The sequence below is a fragment of the Ammospiza caudacuta genome, chromosome 29 (assembly GCF_027887145.1).
Source record: "Ammospiza caudacuta isolate bAmmCau1 chromosome 29, bAmmCau1.pri, whole genome shotgun sequence".
Lineage (NCBI taxonomy): Eukaryota > Metazoa > Chordata > Aves > Passeriformes > Passerellidae > Ammospiza > Ammospiza caudacuta.
Window position 1 is genome coordinate 1,932,867 of NC_080621.1, and position 17,076 is coordinate 1,949,942.

Below are 17,076 nucleotides of genomic sequence, written 5' to 3' on the forward strand. Positions count from 1 at the left end.
CCGCTGAGGGGGCGGAGCGAAAGAGCGATTGACCAATGAGAAGCGAGCGCGGGAAGGACGGAAGTGGAAGCGCCGGAAGTGCGTGCGGCGCGCCGGAAGTGAGGGAGCAGCGCGGGGAAATGGCGGCGGCTGAGGCGGCGATGGCGGCGCGGGAGGAGCCGCCGGGAGCGGGAGCGGGAGCGGGAGCGGTGCCGGGCCCGGAGCAGCAGCCGGGAGCCGTGGAGGAAGCGGGAGCCGTGGAGGAACCGGCAGCGATGGAGGGAGCGGCAGCCATGGAGGGAGCGGGGCCGGCGGGGGAAGCGGGGCCCGCAGCGGCGGCGGATCCCGGAGCGGGGCCGGGCCCGGAGCGGCCCGAGCTGTGCTTTGTGAGTGCGGGGCTGGGCCTGGTGTCACCTCCTGTCACCTCCTGTCCCCACTGTCAGCTCATTCCTGTCACCCCCTGTCCCCTCCTGTCACATTGTGTCACCTCCTGTCCCCTCCTGTCCATTCCTGTCCCCTCTTGTCACTCCCTGTCACCTCGTGTCACCTCCTGATCCCTTTTGTCACCCCCTGTACCCCCCATCACCTCCTGTCCCCCGTTGTCACCTCTTGTCCATTCCTGTCCTTTCCTGTCACATTTTGTCACCCTCTGTCCCCTTCTGTCCCCTCCTGTCCAGCTCTGTCACCTCGTGTCACCCCTTTTCCCTTCCTGCCACCCCCTGTCCTCTCCTGTCACCTCTTGTCACCCCCTGTTCCCTCCTGTCCCCTCCTGTCACTTTTTGTCACTTCCTGTCCCCATCCCTGCCCCATCCTCGTCCCCTCTGGTGTCCCTGTCCCCAACCCCTCCCCCAAGCACATTTCTGTGTCCCTGTCCCCTCTCATGTCCCCATGTCCCTGTCCTCATGTCCCCATGTCCCTGTCCCTTCCTGTCCCCTCCTGTCCCCATGTCCCTGTCCCTTTGTTCCTGGCCCTTGTCCCCCTGTCCCCATCGCTGTCCCCTTTATGTCCCTGTCCCCTCTGTGTCCCTGTCCCCATCCCTGTCCCCATCCCTGTCCCTGTCCCCTCTCCCTCTGTCCCTGTCACCGCTGGTTTCTGTCCCATCCCCTCCCCCCATCCTGGTCCCTTTGTCCCCCTCTGTGTCCCCTGTGTCCCCTCTGCTGTCCCTGCTGTCCCCTGTGTCCCCTGAGCCCAGGAGGAAGTGCCCTGTGCTGTGTGTCCCTTGTCACCTCCTGTCCCCTGTCCCTGTCCCCTGTTCCCTCTGTCCCTTGTCCCCTGTCCATGTCCTTGTGTCCCCTGTCCCTGTGTCCCTCCAGGAGGATGAGGAGGAGCTGTCCCTGTCCCCAGAGTGTCCCCAGAGTGTCCCCATGTCCCCTCAGGAGAGGAAGGAGGACGTGTGCCCTCAGTGTCCCCTCAGTGTCCCCTCAGTGTCCCCTCAGGAGGAAGAGGAGGTGTGGCACGAGGAGGAGCTGTCCCCGTGTGTGTCCCTGATGTCGTTCAGTGTCCCCAGTGTCCCCAGTGTCCCCTCAGTGTCCCCTCAGTGTCCCCAGCTGTCCCCTCAGGAGAAAGAGGAGGTGGAAGAGCTGTCCCTGTGTGTGTCCCCTGACTGTCCCCTGTCCCCTCAACGTCCCCAGTTGTCTCAAATGCAGGAGGAAGAGGAGGTCCAACCTGAGGAAGAGCTGTCCCCTCAATGTCACTCAATGTCCCCAGTGGAGGAGGAAGAGCAGGTCCAGCACGAGGAGGAGCCTCAGGAATTGCTCAGTGACCCCAATGTCCCCTCAGTGTCCCCGTTTGTCCCCTCCGGAGGAAGAGGAGGTGCAGCACGAGGACGAGCTCCTCGGGATCCTCTCAATGACCCCAATGTCCCCCCGTTGTCCCCAATGTCCCCCCAGGAGGAAGAGGAGGTGCAGCACAAGGGGGAGCTGTCCCTGTGTGTGTCCCCTGTCCCTGACTGTCCCCAATGTCCCCAATTGTCCCCCCAGGAGGAAGAGGAGGTCCCACACAAGGAGGAGCTGTCCCTGTGTGTGTCCCCTGTCCCTGAGTGTCCCCAATGTCCCCAGTGCAGGAGGAGGAGGAGGTGCAGCACGAGGAGGAGCTGTCCCTGTGTGTGTCCCCAGTGTCCCCAATGTCCCTGAGTGTCCCCTGTGTCCCCCATGCAGGAGGAAGAGGAGGTGCAGCACGAGGAGGAGCTGTCCCTGTGTGTCCCCAATGTCCCTGTGTGTCCCCTGTCTCAGTGTCCCCTGTGTCCCCATGCAGGAGGAGGAGGAGGTGCAGCACGGGGAGGAGCTGTCCCTGTGTGTGTCCCCTGTGTCCCTGAGTGTCCTCAGTGTCCCCTGAGTGTCCCCTGTCTCTCAGTGTCCCGTGTCCCCGTGCAGGAGGAGGAGGAGGTGCAGCACGAGGGGGAGCTGTCCCTGTGTGTGTCCCCAGTGTCCCCAATGTCCCCCTGCAGGAGGAAGAGGAGGTGCAGCACGAGGAGGAGCTGTCCCTGTGTGTGTCCCCAGTGTCCCCTGTCTCTCAGTGTCCCCAATGTCCCCCCAGGAGGAGGAGGAGGTGCAGCACGAGGGGGAGCTGTCCCTGTGTGTGTCCCCAATGTCCCCAATGTCCCTGACTGTCCCCAATGTCCCCCCAGGAGGAGGAGGAGGTGCAGCACGAGGAGGAGCTGCTCAGGAACCCGTTCTCGGTGCGGGGGTGGCTCCGTTACGCGCAGGCCCGGCAGCGCGGGCCCCGCCCCCGCCTCAACCAGATCTACGAGAGAGCCCTGAGGGAGCTGCCCGGCAGGTACGGGCACACCTGGGGCACCTGGGCACACCTGGGGCACCTGGGCACACCTGGGGCACCTGGGCACACCTGGGGGGGCATGGGCACACCTGGGGGGGCATGGGACGCACCTGGGCACACGTGAGAGCCCTGAGGGAGCTGCCCGGCAGGTACGGGGGCACCTGGGGCACCTGGGCACACCTGGGGGGGCATGGGCACACCTGGGCACACTTGGGGGGCATGGGCACACCTGAGAGCCCTGAGGGAGTTGCCCGGCAGGTACGGGCACACCTGGGGGGGCATGGGCACACCTGGGCACACTTGGGGGGCATGGGCACACGTGGGGGGGCATGGGCACACCTGAGAGCCCTGAGGGAGTTGCCCGGCAGGTACGGGCACACCTGGGGGGGCATGGGCACACCTGGGGGGGCATGGGCACACCTGGGCACACTTGGGGGGCATGGGCACACCTGGGGGGGCATGAGACACACCTGGGCACACCTGAGAGCCCTGAGGGAGCTGCCCGGCAGGTACGGGCACACCTGGGGCACCTGGGCACACCTGGGGGGGCATGGGCACACCTGGGCACACCTGGGGCACCTGGGCACACCTGGGGGGGCATGGGACACACCTGGGGCACCTGGGGGCACCTGGGCACACCTGAGAGCCCTGAGGGAGCTGCCCGGCAGGTACGGGCACACCTGGGGCACCTGGGCACACCTGGGGGGGCATGGGCACACCTGGGGGGGCATGGGACGCACCTGGGCACACCTGAGAGCCCTGAGGGAGTTGCCCGGCATGTACGGGGGCACCTGGGGCACCTGGGCACACCTGGGGGGGCATGGGCACACCTGGGCACACTTGGGGGGCATGGGCACACCTGGGGGGGCATGGGACACACCTGGGGCACCTGGGGGCACCTGGGCACACTTGAGAGCCCTGAGGGAGCTGCCCGGCAGGTACGGGCACACCTGGGGCACCTGGGCACACCTGGGGGGGCATGGGACACACCTGGGGGCACCTGGGCACACCTGGGGGAGCATGGGCACACCTGAGAGCCCTGAGGGAGTTGCCCGGCAGGTACGGGCACACCTGGGGCACCTGGGGGGGGCATGGGCACACCTGGGGGGGCATGAGACACACCTGGGCACACTTGGGGGGCATGGGCACACCTGGGGGGGCATGGGCACACCTGGGCACACTTGGGGGGCATGGGCACACCTGGGGGGGCATGAGACACACCTGGGCACACCTGAGAGCCCAGAGGGAGCTGCCCGGCAGGTACGGGCACACCTGGGGCACCTGGGCACACCTGGGGGGGCATGGGACACACCTGGGGGCACCTGGGCACACCTGGGGGAGCATGGGCACACCTGAGAGCCCTGAAGGAGCTGCCTGGCAGGTATGGGCACACCTGGGGCACCTGGGGGGGCATGGGCACCTGGGGGGCACCTGAGGGGGCATGGGCACACCTGGGATAGACCTGAGGACACTTGGGATACACCTGAGGGTACCTGGGCACCCCTGGAGAGAGCTGAGGCCACCTGGGCACACCTGGAGGGAGCTGGGCACACCTGGGATACACCTGAGGGTACCTGGGCACACCTGGAGACCTGGAGGGAGCTGGGGCCACCTGGGGGCACCTGGGGTACACCTGAGAGCCCTGAGGGAGCTGCCCAGCAGGTACAGGGGCACCTGGGCACACCTGGGGGGGCATGGGCACACCTGAGATACACCTGAGGGTACCTGGCAGCACTGGAAATACACCAGGGGCACCTGGAATCCACGCGGGCACACCTGGGATACACCTGGCATGGGGCACACCTGTGGGGGCATGGGCACACCTGAGATACACCTGAACACTCCCGGAGGCATCTGGGCACACTTGGGAGCAGCTGGGGCACACCTGGGATACACCTGAACACACCTGGGGGCATCTGGGCACACCTGGGGGCACCTGGGGGCACCTGGAATCCACCGGGGCCATTTGGGAGCACCTGTGGGAACACTTGGGGCAGGTGTGACTGAGGCAACAGGGGTGCCAGGTGACGCTGGTGACACTGGTGACAGGTGTGACAGGTGTGTCACCTGTGTCCCCATTCCAGTTACAAGCTGTGGTACCAGTACCTGCAGCAGGGGTGTCAGGTGTGTCAGTGACACTGGTGACAGGTGTGACAGGTGTGACAGGTGTGTCACCTGTGTCCCCATTCCAGTTACAAGCTGTGGTACCAGTACCTGTGGCAGGTGTGTCAGGTGTGTCAGTGACACTGGTGACAGGTGACAGGTGTGACGGGTTACAGGTGTGTCCCCTCTGTCCGCAGTTTCAAGCTGTGGTACCAGTACCTGTGGCAGGTGTGGCAGGTGTGTCAGTGACACTGGTGACAGGTGCGACAGGTGACAGGTGTGTCCCCTCTGTCCGCAGTTTCAAGCTGTGGTACCAGTACCTGCAGCAGGTGTGTCAGGTGTGTCAGTGACACTGGTGACAGGTGACAGGTGCGACAGGTGACAGGTGTGTCCCCTCTGTCCCCAGTTACAAGCTGTGGTACCAGGACCTGTGGCAGGTGTGTCAGGTGTGTCAGTGACACTGGTGACAGGTGTGACAGGTGTGTCACCTGTGTCCCCAGTTACAAGCTGTGGTACCAGTACCTGCAGCAGGTGTGTCAGGTGTGTCAGTGACACTGGTGACAGGTGACAGGTGTGACGGGTTACAGGTGTGTCCCCTGTGTCCCCAGTTACAAGCTGTGGTACCAGTACCTGCAGCAGGGGTGTCAGGAGTGGCGGGTGACACTGGTGACAGGTGTCACACCTGTCACACCTGCGTCACGCCTGTGTCCCCATTCCAGTTACAAGCTGTGGTACCAGTACCTGTGATAGGTGTGTTAGGGGTGTCAGGGGTGTTGGGTGACAGGTGTGTCAGTGACACTGGTGACAGGTGACAGGTGTGTCGCCTCTGTCCCCAGTTACAAGCTGTGGTACCAGTACCTGCAGCAGGGGTGTCAGTGACGTGGGTGACATGTGTGACAGGTGTGAGGTGTGACATGTGTGTCACCTGTGTCACACCTGTGTGCCCAGGTACAAGCTGTGGTACCAGTACCTGTGTCAGGGATGTCAGTGACAGGTGTGACAGGTGTGTCCCCATTCCCGTTACAAGCTGTGGTACCAGTACCTGCAGCAGGTGTGACAAGGGTGTCAGTGACGCTGATGACAGGTGTCACACCTGTGTCACACCTGTGTCACACCTGTCACACCTGTCCCACCTGTGTCCCCAGTTACAAGCTGTGGTACCAGTACCTGTTTCAGGGATGTCGGGGCTGTCGGGAGTGACAGTGACACTGATGACAGGTGTCACACCTGTCACACCTGTGTCACACCTGTCCCACCTGTGTCACACCTGTGTCACACCTGTCACACCTGTGTCACACCTCTGTCCCCAGTTACAAGCTGTGGTACCAGTACCTGTCTCAGGGATGTCGGGGCTGTCGGGTGCCAGTGACGCTGATGACAGGTGTCACACCTGTCCCACCTGTGTCACGCCTGTGTCACACCTGTCACACCTGTGTCACACCTGTGTCCCCAGTTACAAGCTGTGGTACCAGTACCTGCGGCAGCGCCGGGCCCAGGTCAAAGGTCGCTGTCCCTCTGACCCCGCCTTCGAGGAGGCCAACGCCGTGCACGAGAGAGCGCTGGTGTTCATGCACAAGGTGAGACACCTGGGGACACCTGGGGACACCTGGGGGGACATGGGGACACCTGGGGGTGTGAGGGGACAATGCCGTGCACGACAGAGCGCTGGTGAGACACACCTGGGGACATGGGGACACCTGGGGGGACATGGGATAGCTGGGGGGACACCTGGGGACGTGGGGACACCTGGTGGGACACCTGGGGACATGGAGACACAGGACACAGGTGATGGGGACACAGAGGGAACATGGGGACACGAGTAGGACATGGGGACACGGGGCAGGGAGGTGACAGGGACATAGAGGGGACGTGGGGGACAGGAATGGGACGTGGGGACACAGAGGGGACATGGGGACAAAGGACACAAAGGGGACGTGGGGACACGAGAGGGACACAGGGCAGGGAGGTGATGGGGACACAGCAGGGGACATGAGGACACGAGTGGGACATGGGGACATGGGGGACACAGAGGGGACATGGGTGGGGCAGTGGGGACACAGGGCACGGGGACAAGGGACCAGGTGATGGGGACACAGAGGGGACGTGGGGACACGAGTGGGACATAGGGACATGAGGGACACAGGTGATGGGGACACAGAGGGGACATGGGGACGTGGGTGGGGCAGTGGGGACACAGGACATGGGGACATGGGACCAGGTGATGGGGACGTAGAGGGGACACAGGGGACATGAGGGGGACGTGGTGGGGACAAGCACAGAGGGGGCACAGGGCACAGGTGACATGGGGCACAGGTGACACAGGGTTAGGGGACATGGGGCACAGGGGACACGGGGTTAGGGGACATGGGGCACAGGTGACACAGAGTTTGGGGACATGGGGCACAGGGGACACGGGGAGGGCACTGCCACCCTGGCGTGGCTCCACCCCCTCCTGGACACCGGATCACAGCTGGGCAGGGTCACTGCGGTCCACGGTGTCCCCAATGTCCCCATTGCTGTCCCCATGTCCCCAGTGTCCCCTGGCTGTCCCTAGTGTCCCCATTAATGTCCCCAATGTCCCCATTGGTGTCCCCAGACGCCGTGGCTCTGGCTGGATTACTGCCAGTTCCTGTCCCCAATGTCCCCATGTCCCCGGTGTCTGTGATGTCCCCAATATCCCTGATGTCCCCAGTGTCCCCACGAATGTCCCCATGAATGTCCCCAATGTCCCCATTGGTGTCCCCAGATGCCGCGGATCTGGCTGGATTACTGCCAGTTCCTGTCCCCAATGTCCCCGTGTCCCCAGTGTCTGTGATGTCCCCAATATCCCTGATATCCCCAGTGTCCCCATGAATGTCCCCATGAATGTCCCCATTAATGTCCCCATTAATGTCCCCATTGGTGTCCCCAGATGCCGCGGATCTGGCTGGATTACTGCCAGTTCCTGGCCGAGCAGGGCCGGGTCACTGTGTCCCCAGTGTCCCCAATGTCCCCAATGTCCCCATTAATGTCCCCAATGTCCCCTGTGTCCCCAGACGCCACGGATCTGGCTGGATTACTGCCAGCTCCTGTCCCCAATGTCCCCCAGTATTCCCAATGTCTCCGGTGTCCCTGATGTCCCCAATGCCCCTCACTGTCCCCAATGTCCCCAGTGTCCCCATGAATGTCCCCATGAATGTCCCCATGAATGTCCCCATGAATGTCCCCTGTGTCCCCAGATGCTGCGGATCTGGCTGGATTACTGCCAGTTCCTGTCCCCATGTCCCCATGTCCCCAGTGTCTGTGATGTCCCCAATATCCCTGATATCCCCAGTGTCCCCACGAATGTCCCCATGAATGTCCCCGTGAATGTCCCCATTGGTGTCCCCAGACGCCGCGGCTCTGGCTGGATTACTGCCAGCTTCTGTCCCCAATGTCCCCGTGTCCCCAGTATCTGTGATATCCCCAATGTCCCTGATGTCCCCAGTGTCCCCATTAATGTCCCCAGTGTCCCCATTAATGTCCCCATGAGTGTCCCCATTGGTGTCCCCAGATGCCGTGGCTCTGGCTGGATTACTGCCAGTTCCTGTCCCCAATGTCCCCAGTGTCTGTGATGTCCCCAATATCCCTGATATCCCCAGTGTCCCCATTAATGTCCCCATGAGTGTCCCCATTGGTGTCCCCAGATGCCGCGGATCTGGCTGGATTACTGCCAGTTCCTGGCCGAGCAGGGCCGGATCACGCGGACGCGCCGCACGTTTGACCGGGCGCTGCGGGCACTGCCCATCACGCAGCACCGGCGCCTCTGGCCGCCCTACCTGAGCTTCGTGCGGCGCCACCCGCTGCCCGAGACCGCCGTGCGCGTCTTCAGGAGGTTCCTCAAGGTATGGCACACCTGGGCACAGCTGGGCACTCACCTGGGCACACACACCTGGGCACACCTGGGTACAGCTGGGCACACACACGCACACACCCCCGCTGCCTGAGACTGCCGTGCACGTCTTCAGGAGGTTCCTCAAGGTATGGCACACCTGGGCACACCTGGGTACAGCTGGGCACACACCTGGGCACACCTGGGTACAGCTGGGCACACACACACACACACACACCCGCTGCCCGAGACCGCCGTGTGCATCTTCAGGAGGTTCCTCAAGGTATGGCACACCTGGGCACACACCTGGGCACAGCTGGGCACTCACCTGGGCACACACGCCTGGGCACAGCTGGGCACTCACCTGGGCACGCACACACACCTGGACACACACACACCCCCCCTGCGCAAGACCGCTGTGCGCGTCTTCAGGAGGTTCCTCAAGGTGTGGCACACCTGGGCACACACACCTGGGCACCCCTGGGTACAGCTGGGCACACACCTGGGCACTCACCTGGGTACAGCTGGGCACACACACACACACACACACCCACTGCCCGAGACCGCCGTGCGCATCTTCAGGAGGTTCCTCAAGGTATGGCACACCTGGGCGCACACCTGGGCACACCTGGGTACAGCTGGGCACACACACACACACACACACACACACCCGCTGCCTGAGACTGCCGTGCACGTCTTCAGGAGGTTCCTCAAGGTATGGCACACCTGGGCACTCACCTGGGGGCACTGGGTACACACCTGGGGGCACCTGGGTACACACACACACACCTGGGCACTCACCTGGGCACACACACACACACCCGCTGCGGAAGACCGCTGTGCGCGTCTTCAGGAGGTTCCTCAAGGTGTGGCACACCTGGGCACACCTGGGGGCACGGGCACTCACCTGGGCACACACACACACGCCCCCGCTGCCCGAGACCACCGCGAGCATCTTCAGATGGCCCCTCAAGGTACCTGGGCACACCTGGGGGCACCTGGGAGCATGGGGACACACCTGGTGACAGACATGGGGACACCTGGGCACAGGGACACAAGCGGCAGTGTCCCCTTGGCACGATGGCTGGACACCTGGGTGTGCAGGTAACACCGAGAGGTTCAGGTGACGCTCAGGTGACACTGCTGTCCCCAGCTGTGTCCCGAGGAGGCAGAGCAGTAATTGGGGGCTCAGGTGACACAGGTGACACTCAGGTGACACTCAGGTGACACAGATGGGGTTCAGGTGACACAGGTGACTCAGGTTGGGTTCAGGTGACACACAGGTGTCCCCATTGTCCCCAGCTGTGTCCCGAGGAGGCAGAGCAGTACGTGTCCTACCTGCGCTCTGTGGCGGCTCAGGTGACCCACAGGTGACTCAGATGGGGTTCAGGTGACACACAGGTGACACACAGGTGTCCCCATTGTCCCCAGCTGTGTCCCGAGGAGGCAGAGCAGTACGTGTCCTACCTGCGCTCCGTGGCGGCTCAGGTGACACACAGGTGACACACAGGTGACACAGTTGGCACACAGGTGGGGTTCAGGTGACACACAGGTGACATTGAGGTGGCTCTGTCCCCAGCTGTGTCCCGAGGAGGCAGAGCAGTACGTGTCCTACCTGCGCTCCGTGGCGGCTCAGATGGGGTTCAGGTGACACAGGTGACACACAGGTGACACAGGTGACTCAGGTGGGGTTCAGGTGGCACACAGGTGACACACAGGTGACATTGAGGTGGCTCTGTCCCCAGCTGTGTCCCGAGGAGGCAGAGCAGTACGTGTCCTACCTGCGCTCCGTGGGGGCTCAGATGGGGTTCAGGTGACACACAGGTGACACACAGGTGACACAGGTGACTCAGGTGGGGTTCAGGTGGCACACAGGTGACACAGGTGACACACAGGTGACATTGAGGTGGCTCTGTCCCCAGCTGTGTCCCGAGGAGGCAGAGCAGTACGTGTCCTACCTGCGCTCCGTGGGCCGCCTGGACGAGGCCGCGCAGGTTCTGGCCCGGCTGGTGAACGACGAGCGCTTCGTGTCCCGCCAGGGCAAGTCCAACTACCAGGTGGGCACCTGGGGGGCACCTGGGGGGCGCCTGGGGGTACCTTGTGTACAGCTGAGGGGCACCTGGGGTACCTGGGATACCTGGGAGGGCACCTGGGGACACTGGAGGACAGCTCGGGGGTACCTGGGGGTACCTGGGGGGCACCTGGGAGCATCTGGGAGTACCTGGGCACACCTGGGAGGGGCACCTGGGTACACGGGCACACATGGGGGTACCTGGGGGGGGCACCTGGGGTACCTGGGAACAGCTGGGGGTACCTGGGGGAGCACCCTGGGTGGGGGGCACATGGGGGACAGCTGTGGGGATACCTGGGCACACCTGGGGGACACCTGGGGGTACCTGGGGTACAGCTGGGGGGCATCTGGGGTACCTGGGGGGGCACCTAGGGGACTGCTGGGGGGGCACAGGGCACCTGGTGGGTACCTTGGCACACCTGGGGAGGGCACAGGGCACTGAGGACAGGTGGGGGCACCTGGGAACAGCTGGGGAGCACCTGGGGTACAGCTGGGGGGGGTCACAGGGCACCTGGAGGCAGTGGGGGGCACCTGGGCACACCTGAGGATACCTGGGGACAGCTGGGGGGCACCTGGGCACACCTGGGGGGGCACCTGGGGAGGGCACAGGGCACCTGGGAACAGCTGGGGGTCACCTGGGGGGCATCTGGAGGTACCTGGGCACACCTGGGGGTACCTGGGGGAGCACCTGGGAGTACCTGGGGGGGCATCTGGGGAGGCATGGGGGTACCTGGGCACACCTGGGGAGGGTACCTGGAGACAGCTGGGGGTACCTGGGCACACCTGGGAGGCTCCTGGGGGTACCTGGGCACACTTGGACGTACATGGGGGGGGGCACAGGGCACCTGGGGGTACCTGGGCACACCTGGGAGGCACCTGGGGGTACCTGGGCACACCTGGGGACATCTCGGGGGCACCTGGGCACACCTGGGAGGCTCCTGGGGGTACCTGGGCTACCTGGGGCATCTCTAACCCCATTTTCTCTCAGCTCTGGCAGGAACTCTGCCAGCTGCTGTCGCAGCACCCCGGGCTGCATTTGGGGCAGTTTTGGGGCAGTTTTGGGGTTTCTCACACCTGTTTCTCTCCCAGCTCTGGCAGGAGCTGTGCGAGCTCCTCTCGCAGCACCCCAGGGCAGTTTTGGGGCAGTTTTGGGGCAGTTTTGGGGCAGTTTTGGGGCAGTTTTGGGGTTTCTCACACCCACGTTCCGTCAGCTCTGGCAGGAACTCTGCGGGCTGCTCTCCCGCTGGATTTGGGGTGGATTTGGGGCAGTTTTAAGATGGATTTGGAATGGATTTGGGGTTTTAAACCCCATTTTCTCTCAGCTCTGGCAGGAACTCTGCGGGCTGCTCTCCCAGCACCCCGGGCTGGATTTGGGGCAGTTTTGGGGTGGATTTAGGATGGATTTGGGGCAGTTTTAGGATGGATTTAGGATGGATTTGGGGCAGTTTTAGGATGGATTTAGGATCAATTTGGGGCAGTTTTAGGGTGGATTTAGGATCAGTAACCCTGTTTTTTCCCAGCTCTGGCAGGAGCTGTACGAGCTCCTCTCCCAGCACCCCGGGCTGGATTTGGGGTGTATTTAGGGCAGTTTTGGGGCTCCTAACCCCCATTTTCTCTCAGCTCTGGCAGGAGCTGTGCGAGCTGCTGTCACAGCACCTTGGGCTGGATTTGGGGCAGTTTTTGGATGGATTTGGGGCAGTTTTGGGATTTCTAACCCCATTTTCTCTCAGTTACGGCAGGAACTCTGTGAGCTGCTGTTGCAGCACCCTGGGCTGGATTTGGGGCAGTTTTGGGGCAGTTTTGGGGTTCCTAACCCCCATTTTCTCTCAGCTCTGGCAGGAACTCTGCGAGCTGCTCTCCCAGCACCCCGGGCTGGATTTGGGGCAGTTTTAGCGTAGATTTAGGATGGATTTGGGGCAGTTTTAGGATGGATTTAGGATCGATTTGGGGCAGTTTTAGGATGGATTTAGGATGGATTTGGGGCAGTTTTAGGGTAGATTTAGGATCAGTAACCCTGTTTTTTCTCAGTTCTGGCAGGAGCTGTACGAGCTCCTCTCCCAGCACCCCGGGCTGGATTTGGGGTGTATTTAGGGCAGTTTTGGGGCTCCTAACCCCCATTTTCTCTCAGCTCTGGCAGGAGCTGTGCGAGCTGGATTTGGGCTGTATTTAGGATGGATTTGGGGCAGTTTTGGGGTTTCTCACACCCGTTTCTCTCCCAGCTGTGGCAGGAGCTGTGCGAGCTGCTGTCCCAGCACCCCGGGCTGGATTTGGGGCAGTTTTTGGGTGCATTTGGGGCAGTTTTGGTGTTTCTCACACCCCGGGCTGGATTTGGGGCAGTTTTTGGGTGGGTTTAGGGTGGATTTAGGATCCCTAACCCCGTTTCTCTCCCAGCTGTGGCAGGAGCTGTGCGAGCTGCTGTCCCAGCACCCCGGGCTGGATTTGGGGCAGTTTTTGGATGGATTTGGGGTTTCTCACATGGGGTTTTCTCAGCTCTGGCAGGAGCTGTGCGAGCTGCTGTCCCAGCACCCCGACCGCGTGCGCTCGCTGGACGCCGGGGGCATCATCCGGGGGGGGCTCACGCGCTTCACCGACCAGCGGGGCCGGCTCTGGGGGGCCCTGGCCGACTGCTACGTGCGCTGCGGGCACCTGGAGAAGGTGAGGGACACACCTGGGGACACCTGGGACACCTGGGGGGGGACACACCTGGGACAGACTGACACACCTGAGGGGCCCTGGCCGACTGCTACGTGCGCTGCGGGCACCTGGAGAAGGTGAGGGACACACCTGGGGGGGAGTGACACACCTGGGGACACCTGGGACACCTGGGGGGGGACACACCTGGGACAGACTGACACACCTGGGACAGACTGACACACCTGAGGGGCCCTGGCCGACTGCTACGTGCGCTGCGGGCACCTGGAGAAGGTGAGGGACACACCTGGGGACACCTGGGGGGGACAGACTGACACACCTGGGGGAGACACACCTGGACAGACTGACACGCCTGGACAGACTGACACACCTAGGATGGAGTGACAGCCATTGAACAGACTGACACACCTGGGACAGGCTGACACACCTGGGGGGCGCTGACCGACTGCTACGTGAGCTGCGGGCACCTGGAGAAGGTGAGGGACACACCTGGGGACGCCTGGGACACCTGGGGACACTGGGGGGGACACAACTGGGACAGACTGACACACCTGGGATGGACTGACAGCCGTTGAACAGACTGACACACCTGGACAGACTGACACACCTGGAGAAGATGACAGTGCTGGGGACACCTGGGGGGGACGCCTGGGTGGGGGTGACATCACCTGGGAGAGGCTGGCACACCTGGGACAGACTGACACACCTGGGAGGGAGTGACAGACATGGGATGGGCTGGCACACCTGGGACAAACTGGCAGCCTGACACACCTGGGACAGACTGACACGCCTGGGACAGACTGACACACCTGGACAGACTGACACACCTGGACAGACTGACACACCTGGGACAGACTGACACACCTGGGACAGACTGATACACCTGGACAGACTGACACACCTGGGACAGACTGACACACCTGGACAGACTGACACACCTGGGACAGACTGACACACCTGGGACAGACTGACACGCCTGGGACAGACTGACACACCTGGACAGACTGACACACCTGGGACAGACTGACACGCCTGGGACAGACTGACACACCTGGACAGACTGACACACCTGGGACAGACTGACACACCTGGGACAGACTGATACACCTGGACAGACTGACAGCCATAGGACAGACTGACATACCTGGACAGACTGACACACCTGGGTGTAACACACCTGGACAGACTGACACACCTGGGACAGACTGACACACCCGGGTGTGACACACCTGGACAGACTGACACCCCTGGGACAGACTGACACACCTGGACAGACTGACACACCTGTCCCTGACTGCCACTCCCTGTCCCCAGCTGCCATCCCAGTCCCTGTCCCCACCCAGCGCCACCACTGTCCCCATCCCCTGTCCCCGGTTTATCCCAGTTTATCCCAGTTTATCCCGGCTTATCCGAGTTTATCCCAGTTGATCCCGGTTTATGCCAGTTTATCCCGGTTTATCCCGGTTTATCCCAGTTTATCCCGGTTTATCCCAGCTTATCCCAGTTTATCCCGGTTTATCCCGGTTTATCCCAGTTTATCCCGATTTATCCCAGTTTATCCCAGCTTATCCCGGTTTATCCCAGTTTATCCCGATTTATCCCGATTTATCCTGGTTTATCCCAGTTTATCCCGGTTTATGCCAGTTTATCCCAGTTTATCCCGGTTTATGCCAGTTTATCCCGGTTTATCCCAGTTTATCCCAGTTTATCCCGGTTTATCCCGGTTTATCCCGGTTTATCCCGGTTTATGCCAGTTTATCCCAGTTTATCCCAGTTTATCCTGGTTTATCCCATTCCAGGCCCGGGACATCTGCGATGAGGCCGTGCAGACCCCAATCCCAACCCCACTGACCCCATTTATCCCGGTTTTTCCCGTTCCAGACCCGGGATGTCCATGAGGAAGCAGTGCTGACAGCGATGACCCCAGTCCCAACGTTCATCCCAATGTTTATCCCGTTTTTATCCCGTTCCAGGCCCGGGATGTCTACCAGGAAGGAGTTCAGGCTAGGATGACCCCGTTAACCCTTTAACCCCATTGCTATCCCGTTTTTATCCCGTTCCAGGCCCGGGATGTGTACGAGGAGGCCGTGCAGACGGTGGTGACCCCGTTAACCCTTTTAACCCCGGTATTTATCCCGTTCCAGGCCCGGGACGTGTACGAGGAGGCCGTGCAGACGGTGATGACGGTGCGGGATTTCACGCAGGTGTTCGACAGCTACGCGCGCTTCGAGGAGAGCGTGATCGCCGCGCTGCTGGACACGCAGGCGCAGCTGGGGCAGGGCCAGGACGGTGAGAGGGACCCCAAAAACGGGGAAAGCGCCCCAAAAACGGGCAGGGACAGCTGGGGCAGGGCCAGGACGGTGAGAAACACCCCAAAAACGGGGAAAGCGCCCCAAAAACGGGCAGGGACAGCTGGGGCAGGGGCAGGACGGCGAGAGACACCCCAAAAATGTGCAGGGAAAGCCAAAAACGGGGAAAGCACCCCGAAAATGGGGGAGGAGCCCCAAAAACGGGCAGGGACAGCTGGGGCAGGGGCAGGACGGTGAGAGACACCCCAAAAATGGGGAAAGCACCCCAAAAACGGGCAGGGACAGCTGGGACAGGGGCAGGACGGTGAGAGACACCCCAAAAACGGGGAAAGCACCCCAAAAACGGGCAGGGACAGCTGGGGCAGGGCCAGGACGGTGAGAAACACCCCAAAAATGGGGAAAGCGCCCCAAAAACGGGCAGGGACAGCTGGGGCAGGGGCAGGACGGCGAGAGACACCCCAAAAATGTGCAGGGAAAGCCAAAAATGGGGAAAGCACCCCGAAAATGGGGGAGGAGCCCCAAAAACGGGCATGGACAGCTGGGACAGGGCCAGGACGGTGAGAAACACCCCAAAAACGGGGAAGCACCCCAAAAACGGGCAGGGAACCCCAAAAATGAGTAGGGAACCCCAAAAACGGGGGAGAAACCCCAAAAGCGGGCAGGGGCATCTGGGGCAGGGCCAGGATGGCGAGAGACACCCCAAAAATGTGCAGGGAAACCCAAAAACGGGGAAAGCACCCCAAAAATGGGGGAGGAGCCCCAAAAATGGGCAGGGACAGCTGGGGCAGGGGCAGGACGGTGAGAAACACCCCAAAAATGGGGCAGAAACCCCAAAAACGGGCAGGGAGAGCTGGGGCAGGGCCAGGACGGTGAGAAACACCCCAAAAATGGGGAAAGCACCCCAAAAACGGGCAGGGACAGCTGGGACAGGGGCAGGACGGTGAGAGACACCCCAAAAACGGGGAAAGCGCCCCAAAAACGGGCAGGGAACCCCCAAAAAAACAAGCAGAGCACCCCAAAAATGAGTAGGGAACCCCAAAAACGGGGGAGAAACCCCAAAAGCGGGCAGGGGCATCTGGGGCAGGGCCAGGACGGCGAGAGACACCCCAAAAATGTGCAGGGAAAGCCAAAAACGGGGAAAGCACCCCGAAAATGGGGGAGGAGCCCCAAAAACGGGCAGGGACAGCTGGGGCAGGGGCAGGACGGTGAGAAACACCCCAAAAACGGGGAAAGCACCCCAAAAACGGGCAGGGAACCCCCAAAAAAAACGAGCAGAGCACCCCAAAAATGAGTAGGGAACCCCAAAAAATGGGAGGGAACCCCAAAAACGGGGGAGA

General features: G+C 62.1%; 1 protein-coding gene across 1 annotated transcript in view; it reads left to right on the forward strand.

Moving 5' to 3' along the window:
• The first annotated feature begins 119 nt into the window (after window positions 1-119).
• Window positions 120-17,076, forward strand: part of XAB2 (XPA binding protein 2) — a 37,037-nt gene continuing 20,080 nt past the window's right edge. Inside the window, exons 1-7 of the mRNA XM_058821336.1 lie at window positions 120-365; window positions 2,606-2,754; window positions 6,311-6,434; window positions 8,523-8,720; window positions 10,630-10,764; window positions 13,269-13,433; window positions 15,575-15,719. Of these exons, the coding sequence (XP_058677319.1) occupies window positions 120-365; window positions 2,606-2,754; window positions 6,311-6,434; window positions 8,523-8,720; window positions 10,630-10,764; window positions 13,269-13,433; window positions 15,575-15,719 (1,162 nt within the window). The remainder of the gene's footprint in view (window positions 366-2,605; window positions 2,755-6,310; window positions 6,435-8,522; window positions 8,721-10,629; window positions 10,765-13,268; window positions 13,434-15,574; window positions 15,720-17,076) is intronic.